The sequence below is a fragment of the Nomascus leucogenys genome, chromosome 22a (assembly GCF_006542625.1).
Source record: "Nomascus leucogenys isolate Asia chromosome 22a, Asia_NLE_v1, whole genome shotgun sequence".
Taxonomy (NCBI): Eukaryota; Metazoa; Chordata; class Mammalia; order Primates; family Hylobatidae; genus Nomascus; species Nomascus leucogenys.
The window spans coordinates 54,673,521-54,684,598 of record NC_044402.1 but is presented as its reverse complement, the minus strand read 5'-3'; the positions used below and the strand labels follow the sequence as shown (position 1 = coordinate 54,684,598).

Below are 11,078 nucleotides of genomic sequence, written 5' to 3'. Positions count from 1 at the left end.
AGGTCAGGAGTTCAAGACCAGCCTGCGCAACATGGTGAAACCCGTCTCTACTAAAATACAAAAATTAGCTGGGCGTGGTGGCTGGCACTGGTAATCCCAGCTACTCTGGAGGCTGAGGCAGAAGAATCACTCGAACCCGGGAGGCAGAGGCTGCAGTGAGCGGAGATTGCACCATTGCACTCCAGCCTGGGCTACGAGAGGGAAACTCCATCTCAAAAAAAAAAAAAAAAAGAAACCAATGGTCGGTCAAACACAGACTGAACCTGGGCTCAGTGCCTGTAATCCCAGCACTTTGGGAGGCCAAGACAGGAGCATTGCTTGAGCTCGGGAGTTCAAGGTTACAGTGAACTCTGATCGTACCACTGAGGACAATGGGCACATCTGACTATGGATTGGGCCCTGAATGCTATTAGGAAACTATTAATTGGTGTGATCACAGCACGGTAGTTACATAGGGATGTATAATAAAATATGTAGAGGTAAAAAAGATGCAATGTATGTAATTTATCATAAAATACTTCAGCAAAAAATACACGTATCAAATGTGACCACTGTAAACAATGATTAAGTCTAGGTGGTAGGCAAATTGGTGTTCTAAATGCTTCTCGCTCCTTTGCCTGAATTATATTTATGCCTCAGGCTGTGAGAGCATAGGTAAAGGCCAGGGCCACCCAATGTAAGTGATCTGTAAAGTCTACCCACTGCCATCATCATCATCAACTTTGAGACACAGACTTAATTGTCCCTCCCATTACCTATATCACCCCCATCATCTATTTCTAGACTCATACTGGAGAAGAGGGCTCTCCTGCACTGTGCGGGAAGGGCTAATGGCTGGCTGGCTGGCTGGCTGAGTGATGGGGAGAGCAATTTGCTAACCAAATATGCACAGGTGTCTGCCTCAAGCACCTGCAGCTGCTCCTGGACTGAGATTTGTGTTGACAGCCCCTTCCGGCTCTGCCCACCTGCTGACCAAAAAAACATACCACTCTGGTCATTTTACTCCCTCACTGAAGCCTCTGCAATGAGTCTCTCCTGACTGTCTCCCCAAGTGGAAATCCCTCTGTAATGTGGCTCCACCCAGTTCCATCCCCAGCCCACACCCTGGACTCACTGTGTTGTGAACGCCCAGCCTCATTTCTGCACCCACGATTTCTCTCACAGTCCCTAGCCTGAAAGGCCCTACAACCTTCTCTCCTCAGTCCCCTGCTGCGTGACCCCAAGCTCTCCAAGCCAGGGGTCCTGACTGCAGGGAATTGTGACTGCAGGTACAAATGCTGGGTGCCACTGGCACCTTTCACATGACCAGCCTGACATACCCAGGGGGCTCAGAGCTCGAATTTAGAAGTCTGTGATGAACTTAGTAGAGATCTGGGCTCTGCTTTCCTCCTTCCCCCACCCCAGGTTTCCTCCCCTCCACTCACACAGCCCTCACTCCCAGAGAGGGGTGCCCCAGCCCCACACGGGGTGAAGTCTAGAGAGCAGGGCTGGGGGTGGACATGCAGGGACTCCAGGCATGTGTGCAGAGGTCATCCAAACCCAGAAACCTCCCCCTAAGCTGAAAACAGAAAGCTGGTGTGGCCCCACCCTAAAACTCAGCATGTGTCCCCGCCCCCAACCCAAGCCACCGCCCCAATGGGCCAAGCTAGGGAGGGGATACGGGGTCAGGAATGTAGGGCAGGGCAGAGTGTGAGCAAGTGGCTCCAGCAGGATTCTTTCAGGCCGGCAGGATTCAGGCCGAGCAGCTGGATGCAGCCTGAGACCCTGGAGTCCCAAGGTGGATGTGTGGCACTGGTTCTAGGCTGAGCCAACCCCGCGCCACCCCCTCTCCACTTCATCCCTTCTCCATCACATCCTTGCACTGCCCAGGAAGTGCCTAGTACCTAACCTTAAGGGCAGAGGCTGGTCTTACTCCCCACATGCTAGTGCAACACTCACACATGACATGAATCGTGTCTCACCCTCTGTGGCACCAAGTTCTGTTCCTATACCCCTCCACCACCACAGAAACACAAAAAGTTAGACAGCCTAAGAGTTATAAAGGTGTACTTTGTCTTTGATCTCCATTTCCGGAAATGTACTACCTGAGAGGGTAACTATAACTAGACAACTGTTCAGGCATGTATGCACTAGGATGTTCAGGGCAAATTGTTCTTAACAGCAAAAATTTACAAACAGCCTGAATGCTGAATACTAGAGTTGCTTAAATAAATTAAGGTACAGCATACCATGGCTGTGCAGCCATAACAATGGTGTGTTGGTATGGGAAAATACAGCTCACTATATATATCCAAAAAAGGACAGGGTACAAAGCCATACGTGCAGTTCGATATTGTTTGTAAATGTTCATTTATGAATATAAAAGGCTAGAAGGTCATAGGGAATGTTCAGGTAAGCCATAGTGGTATTAAAGATCACTTTTTTGAGTTTGTCACATTTTCTCCATGAAATATATATTATTTTTTTAATCTGAAAAAAAAATATATATTTTCAAAAAATGAGTTGCATGGATTAGGCTAAGACCAAGAATCTGCCTTGGGGTACAGAACAGAAGTCTAACATCTTCTTCCAATGAAATCACAATTAAATGAAAGCCAAGCCGGGCACAGTGGCTCACGCCTGTAATCCCAGCACTTTGGGAAGCCGAGGCAGGCGGATCACCTGAGGTCAGCAGTTCAAGACCAGCTTGACCAACATGGAGAAACCCCATCTCTACTAAAAATACAAAAAAATTAGCCGGGCATGGTGGCACATGCCTGTAATCCCAGCTACTTGGGAGGCTGAGGCAGGAGAATCGCTTGAACCTGGGAGGTGGAGGTTGTGGTGAGCTGAGATTGTGCCATTGCACTCCAGCCTGGAAAACAAGAGCAAAACTCTCTCCAAAAAATAAAAATAAAAAGAAAGCCGAGACAGGTCTGAAATCCACCCAGGGAATGCTATCAGCAAGGGAAAGGCAGTCGCCCACTCCTGGAATTACATGTGTCTCAGAGACTTAAGGCTCAAAGGGCCCCGCTGCACAGAATGGAACAAGCTGGACCCGTGCCTTGATTACCACTGATTCTGCAGTGCCTAAAACAGTGCCTTGCCTAGCACATGGTAGATGCCTAATAAATGTTTGTTGAATGACATTATGAAGTCTGATGAGGGCAAAGAGATGGGCCTTCTGGGCTGAGGGGCAGGTAGACCTAGCAGGCAGGCTTCCTCACAGCCTGTCAGCCTGGGAGGGCCCTCAAATCAGGGATCCAGGCCCCAGGTACTCATTTAAACCACCTGGAGAACTTTTTAAAAATCTAACACCCAGACCTCAGCCCTAGAGATGGTGATTCAATTGGTCTGCCATGGGACTTGGGAGCTGAAATTTTTTTTTTAATCCCCAGGCGATTCTCAGGTACAGCCAGAGCACCTTAGAGGATAATGCAGGCTGACAGAAACTCACTCTGAGAAGGCAGGGCCTTGTCCGAAACACCCAGCAATGGCCAGGCACGGCGGCTCATGCCTGTAATCCCAGCACTTTGGGAGGCCGAGGAGAGAGGATCACTTGAGCCCAGGAGTTTGAGATTAGCTTGGGCTGCAAGGGGAGACCCCGTCTCTATAAAAAATACAAAAACTAGCCAGATGTGGTAGCACATGCCTGTAGTCCCAGCTACTCGGGTGGCTGAGGTGGAAGGATTGCTTGAGCCTGGGAGATTAAGGCTGCAGTGAGCCCAGATCGCACTACTGCATTCCAGCCTGGGTGACAAAGACCCTATCTCAAACAAAACAAAACAGAAACCACCCAAAAAGCTGGTGATGGAACATGAAACAGACACCCTTCCTGAGAGCTATGCCTCTGAGGTTTCCGACCTAGGGATCCTGAGCCTGGAGACCTGCTCTATATTCACCTCTATATGCTCTATATGCTCCTCCATATTCACCCCCATACTTCTTGGGTCCTGACCTCCAGTGAAGCAGGTCAGGCTGGCAGGTAGACAGGGAACCCCATGGGTAAGAGGCAGCGTCTCCTACTCACTATGATTACCCACCCTGGGTGATCCAGGTCCAGAGGCCCCGACAGCTCCAAATGAGGCTCCAAGGCCGAGCCATGGGTGGGCAGAGGCACTTTGACAAATGTTGAAAGCTCAGCTCCAAGACCCAGTTCACCTGCACTCCCCCAGTTTACTTTCTGTGGGTCTGGGGCCACCTCTCCAGGTACTCAAAAGAGATCTTCGCCAGGAGCAGTGGCTCACGCCTGTAATCCCAACACTTCGGGAGGCCGAGGCGGGCGGATCACCTGAGGTCGGGAGTTTGAGACCAGCCTGACCAACATGGAGAAACCCAGTCTCTACTAAAAATACAAAATTAGCCGGGTGTGGAGGCGCATGCCTGTAATCCCAGCTACTTGGGAGGCTGAGGCAGAAGAATCGCTTGAACCCAGGAGGCGGAGGTTGCGGTGAACTAAGATCACCCCATTGCACTCCAGCCTGGGCAACAAGAGTGAAACTCTGTCTCAGAAAAAAAAAAAAAGAGATCTTCAAGAGATGACTTGAGATCCTGACGGGTCCACCCTGTGTACCCACGGCCAGTTCTCCCTGGCCACTGGCCTGAGGACACACTCAATCCTCCACTTTTTGTTGGCCCTAATCAGCTACTCCAGCCCTGGCCTCTGCTGCTCCCACCTAGGGTGAGGGACAAAGCAGTGGCACTGGCCTTGCTCTCCTGCCAAGAACAGGCGTGGGCCTGCTTTCCCTTGCCGGCCAGCAGTCTCAACTGCTCCTGGATCCACTCCCCAGACCCCTCCTGTCCTTCCCACCTAGAGTTAATGTACAATCTTCACCAGGACCTCAAATTCTCCAGGAGGCTCTAATTGGCCTCCTCCACTTTGCACTGAAGAGCTCTGGCCAGAATCTGAATGCTGCCTCTGCCTCCCTCCCCAACCAATGCCCCCTTCCCATCTCCCAGGTGACCTGGCCCATCTGCCCACCAAGGCCACCCCTGCCTTCAACACATTCATTTTTATCCAGCCCTTACTGGATACCTCCTGGGGCCCACACACTGGGCACTGGGTTAGCCCAGGAATTCAGTCAAATCAGCCTGTGGGTTCACAGACATGGGCACCAACAGCCTCGGGAAAAGCAGAGGGGAGCAGAGTTCAGAAAGAAGGCAGAAGGATTCTGAGGAGGATGGGGCAGACAGAAAATCACTCAGAGCAACGCTCCTCATACTTTAACGCACCAGTGCCCTGGGGATCTTAATAAAATGCAGATTCTCATTCAGTAGGACGGGCATGGGGTCTGAGATTCTGCATTTCTGACAAGCTTCCTGGTGACGCTGAAGCTGCTGGACTATTACTTACAGCACTTACAAATCATTCCTTCTTTGACTCTTAACTTCCAAGGAAGCAGGAAGCACAGCTCCCTTAATCACCACCAAGTCCCCAGCACCCAGTACAGTGCCTGTGGACCTGCTAAATATATGAATGGTGTTAATCCTGGCAAGGTGCCCAGCATTAGATGGGCCTACAGGGAAGCCTCCAATGTGTGGAACACCAGAGAGTGGTTTGTACAAAGCAGTTCAAAAGCATAGAGTACAAAGGGTTAATTCTGCCCTGGGGTAGGGGAAGCTGGGTTTCTCAAAAGAGGCCACTTTGCATTAAGCCTTAGAGGGTGGGACAGATTTACCCAGGTGGAGACTTGCTAAAGGGCGGGAACAACCCAAGAGCAAAGGTAAAGAGACTGAGAGCGCTCGACAGGTTGCAGTCATGTGGTGCACCTGGAGTTCCAGGTGTGGGAAGGTGAAAAAGCCCCAGAAAATTATGAGGCAGACCTGCACAGGCCGATGCTAGAAAGCCACGCTAGGAGGGTGGACGTCCGCTGGTGGAACATCAGGAGATGTTGGAGGTGTTTGCACAGGGAAGGGGCACCCTGGCATAGAAGGGCTTTCTAGAGGTCACCAGTATCTGCCCCAGGATCAAGGTGGACTGGAGGAAGCAGTTCCTGGGGCGGGAAGGGCCAAGGTGGGAGGAAGTTGTGGAGGCAACACAGGGAATCCTTTGGGAGGGAGTGAGGCCTGCACGAGGGCAGGGGAAGCAGCAATAAGATGCTTTCCCTGATTTTGTTAAATCTCACAGGTGCTAGGCAGGGCATGGTGGTTCACGCACTTTGGAAGGCTGGGGTGGGTGGATTGCTTGAGCTCAGGAGTTGGAGACCAGCCTGGGCAACATGGTGAAACCCAGTCTCTACAAAAAAAAAATACAAAAATTAGCCGGGTGTGATGATGTGCCTGTAGTCCCAGCTAGTTTTGGGAGCTGAGGCAGGAGGATTGCTTGAACCCCGGAGGTCGAGGCTGCAGTAAGCCGAGATTGCATCACTGCATTCTAGCCTGAGTGAGAAAGTGAGACCTTGTCTAAAAAAACTCACAGGCGCTTGAAAATCATCATGTGTTCCGCCCCAAGCCAGGCACTAAGCAACAGAGGTGGTCACTTCCCAAAAGTCCCTGGTGCTCTTCAGACACTAGAAGGGGACTTCCACGATATCTCCCTATGTCCCTCCCAGCCCCCACACCCTCTCCTCCTTCCCTCAGCTTTATCAGAGGTGTTTACTCTGTACCTACTGTGGGCAGCCCTGGCCTCAGGGCAGCCAGGGCCTAGTCACTGCTCTCTGGAGGAGGCCTGCACAGATGCTGGCCCAGATGTGGCTCCACCCCCATCCTCTAGGGAGCTGGGAAGAAGTCAGATCTAGTGGAAGTGGGGACAAATAACCAGGGATTCCACGTGTGAAGGGGAGGGCACCAGTAGGGACCTGGATGGTTCTGCAAGAAGGCGAGCAGGGCACCTGGAATGCCAGGTGAGAACTCCCTGCTTGGCAGAGCCAGCCCTCCAATCCCACAATCCATTCCCTTTACATCGAGATGAAAGCTAAACTCCCAGCAACCCTGGGAGAGACCAGTGACCCCTCACCTCCCAGGCTTGGGGTGAGCCAGGCCCTGTCCAGCATCAGTACTGAGCTGAGGGTGCCAGGTTGTCTTCCAAGGCCATCAGAGAGAAGGCACCACACGGCTGGCTGGTCCCACTGAGTGGATCAGCAGAGGAGGGTGGGTGTACCCTAGAGGACAGCCATGTGTGGCTGGGAGGATGAGACAATTTAACCCAGGCCCCCAGACTGAAAACGGGACAAAGGTAGCCAACCCTGCCCTGGAGTCTGGCTGGAGAAACCACCTATGCTCCCATCCAGCGAATCACCCAGCTGCTCCTCTGAAGATAAACCCATCCTCTCTACCTAATTTCTCTCCTGCCCTCTCCCTGCTACAGGCCTAGCCCTCTCCAGGGACGTGAATTGATTCCCTGTTCATCCAGACCCTGGGAGGTGGCGGCCAGAATTAATTAATGTTTGTGAAGTGCTGGAGAGAAGCTAGAACCAAGGACCCAAGGGCGCCAGATGACCGGCGCAGGAAATTGAATGGGAGAGGCGGGGAGAAGGGGCAGCTGGCCAGGACCTTGAAGCCTGGAAGGGGAGGGCTAAGAAGACACTCCTACTAAAGCTGGGAGGAACAGGGACAGAGCTGTGAGGAGGTGCGACCCCTCAAAGGCACCACGGGATCGGTAATAGAGGATTACGGGCTCCAAGCTGAGCCTGCCCACTCCCGACAGCTCCGCCCTACCCTCAGAGCCGGGCACGTCTCGGCCCGGCTGCCCTTCCCCAACTCAGCCTCCAGCCACCCACCTGCCCGCCCCCCGGACCACCTGCAAAGGAAGCCTCGGCCCCTCCGCCCCCTCCAAAGGCGTGCGCGGGAGGGTAGAGGCTGCGCCGAGGGGGGCTCCTCCTGCCAACTCCAGTAGGGCGCCCGAGTCCTACCTGAGCAAACACTTCACTTCCTTTCTCTAAAAGAAGGAGGCGAGCCGTTCCCGCTCCTTGAGACTAGGGGGACGTCCAGGCCCTCTGTCGGGGGACGGCGGCTGCTGGACGCACGCAGCTGGCACCAGAGCCCACGGCGCCCCCTCTTTACCCGCGCCCCTCTGGAGCTCGGCTCACTCACCCCAAAGTGCTGATGAAGCCATTGACGGAGCCCTCGGCGTACAGGGAGACGATGTCCCCGATGTGAAGAAAGCTGGACATTTCACTCATGGCTGCGGCCCTCCGGGGCCCAGGGTGTGGGGGGCGCCGAGGGGCGCGTGGCCAAGCTCAGTGCGGAGCACTGAGGCGTCCGGGGAGCGGGGAGGGGTGCGCTCCCACCTCGGAGCCCGACGCTCGGTGCGGCCGGGGCGGGCTGGCGGCCAGGGGAGCCAGGAGGCGGCGCGGCGGGGCCCGGGGTCCGGGTGAGGAGGTGCCCACGTCTTGGCGCGCCCGCCGCCTGCCCGCCCCGCCCGGCCCGCGCGTACCTGCAGCGTAGAAGGAGCAGGAAGTCTGGGGCCACCACACACTTGCAAATCCCGCCCGGGAGGCGGGGAGGCCACACCCCACCCCCCCTCCCCCGCAGCCCGCCCGCCGGCACCCATGTGCACCGGCCCGCCTCCCTGCGCCCCGCGCTCCTCGCGCGTCCGGGGCCCGGCCTCCCGGACGCCGAATGCGCCACCAGCCCTCCTGATTCCCAAAGGCGTCCTGCACGGCACCGGGTCTAGGGGACACTCGGAACTGCCATCCCTGGGAGGCCCAGGCGTAGTGGGGAGCTCTCCGCCCTCGGGGTTCCGGGACTATCTGCACCCGGGCCCTCGGCTGGCTAAGAGCCAGTGCAGGCGCCCGCGGAAGGGGGAGTCCAGCTCTCCGGCTGGCGTCACCCCGGAGCCGCTCGCTGAGGACGCGCCCTGGAGCGCCCTGGCCGCGGCCGCCCTGCGGCCACCGCGCGGTCTCCGCGCCCAGCTGAGAGCAGGCTGGCGCCCAGAGGCGCGCTCATCCCTTTGCAGAGCAAATTCGGGATTCATTTTTCTCAACGTGAAAAGCCTTTTCATTGCACAATAGAAAGTGCTCAGGCTTGGAGGGGAAATGAAGCAATGGGGTGGGTTTTGTTTTTTTTCTCTCCGCATTCCTGTGTACAAAGAGATCCAACTTCCGAATCAGTTCAGCCGCTCCCTCTCCAGGACTTGGCTCCAAAACTCTTGGCTCCTTCCGTCTTTCCTTTCAAAAAAAAAAAAAAGCAGGGATGAAAATTACCTTCGCTAGCTGATAGCGCACCCAAGCGCTAACGATGCCAAGTCTGGGTGCCGGCCCCCTGGGAGTGACCCGCTGCGGCAGCGCCGCCAGACTCTGGCTCCCGAAGTCCTGCCCTCAAATTCGCGTCCCCGGCTCGCTTACTTTCTGTTCTGTTCCCCGGTGCTTGGGTGTTTGCTTCCTAGTCCTTTATTTGAACGCCTAAGATAGGGTGCCCATTGCCACCGCCATTCGATCACTTTTGCTGCCTTCGGACCCCCCAACCCCACTTCCCGAGTTGTGGGGGGGCGTTTGTCCCTGGGAGAAAGGGAGGAGGGGACTCGGTGACTGAAGCAGGAAGAAGAGAGGCTAGGGGAGGGGTGGAGACAGCTAAAAGCAAAGAGACAGCTGCTGACCCTGGGAGGAGAAGAGCCCCAGGCAGTGGTTTTTTTGTTGTTGTTGTTATTTTGTTTTGTTTGTTTGTTTGTTTGTTTGTTGTACGAAGACTCCAGGAAAGATGTGGGAGGGAAGGACACCTCCAGGATCGCTAAGTACCATGTTTTACAGTTTTGTTTTGTTTTTTCACCAGGGCAAACAGTAACAAGTTTTACAGCAGACCAGTCCACACCTTCATCTATATATAAGCAAAACAATAGTTCCCCAAACAATAGTTACTCTTATGACCTTTGATGCACGCTGATATTTTCTATTCTATTTCAGTTGTGTTCTTATTGTTGCTTTAATGCTGATTATAACCCACTGAATTGGTTTTTTTAATGTCCCAAATGGGTTGCAAACTGCAGTTTAAAAAACCTCATCCAGTCCACTGTGCCAAAAAGAGATGACCAAAGCCCAGAGAAGGAACACCACCCATCAAGGGCACACAGCAGGTTCCTGGCAACTGGAGGCAGAAGCCAACCAAGCCTCTGATTTTTAGCCCGGTATTCTCCTATTACCCCACACCAACTGAGCCACAGCGATGGGTCACTGGAACCTCACTGAGAAGGGGCAGCCCTTGGGACAATTTCATTTGCTCCCAGGAGTCAGGCCTCCTGTATCTTCCCCAAAAGTTAGAAGGGAAAAATATGCCTTCATTCCATAAGCATTTATTGAAGGCCCGTTATGTCAGGCCTCTGCTGGGCACCAGGCTCTGATCAAGCTGTCAGCCTGGGCCCAATTGCCTTTTTCCCTTCCCCAGACCGTGAGGATGAAGAGGGACAAGTTGAAAACTTGCCTCCAGTGGCTGCATTCAGAACTTGTGCCACAGCCACACCCAGGAATCCACCTCCTTCCTCCCCTGACATCCATATAGGTGGTTCCATAACTCAGCCAAGGTGTAGCAGCCAGGAATGAAGGTCACTTCACTTTGGGTCTCTCTGGACTAAAGCACATGGCCTTGGTTCTCCCCACCCCTCTCCATCCTAGGAGTACTTAGAGCCTCTGTCTCTCCACCAACCAGGAGGTCTCGGAGATGAGGGCTCTGGGCCCCTGTCACCTGCTTCTTCCAAATCAGCTCTACTGTAAGCTATTTTATATACCTGCATTCTGAGTTAGAATTTGTTTCAAGAAAGGTTCTGTTGGTTAAACAACAACGAAGACCAAAGTTTAAGAAACAGATGGTACAGCTCCAGTGAGTTCCCTCCCCTGCTTCCTGCTTGAAGCCTTCCTATGCCTCCTCACTGCCCACAGAAGTCTACAGAGCTGAGCCCAGCACACTGGACCCTCAAGTCTTGCTGTCCTCCCACCCTCTGCAGAAAACACAATTGCTCCTCAAGGATCCATGCTGTGGACTGGCCAAGAGTGCAGACTCTGGCTCTTTTTTTTTTTTTTTTTTTTTAACTCGGAGTCTCACTGTGTCACAGGCTGGAGTGCAGTGGCGCGATCTCAGCTCACTGCAACCTCCGCCTCCCAGGTTCAAGCGATTCTCCTGCCTCAGCCTCCCGAGTAGCTGGGATTACAGGTGCCCACCACCACACCCTG

At 53.9% G+C, this 11,078-nt stretch overlaps 1 protein-coding gene across 1 annotated transcript in view; it reads right to left on the bottom strand.

The window, feature by feature from the left end:
- The window catches only part of ITPR3 (inositol 1,4,5-trisphosphate receptor type 3), a 75,243-nt gene extending 66,790 nt beyond the window's left edge, over nt 1–8,453 (bottom strand). Inside the window, exon 1 of the mRNA XM_030802735.1 lies at nt 8,011–8,453. Coding sequence (XP_030658595.1) covers nt 8,011–8,099 — 89 coding nt within the window. The 5' untranslated portion in view covers nt 8,100–8,453. The remainder of the gene's footprint in view (nt 1–8,010) is intronic.
- Nucleotides 8,454–11,078: the final 2,625 nt, after the last annotated feature.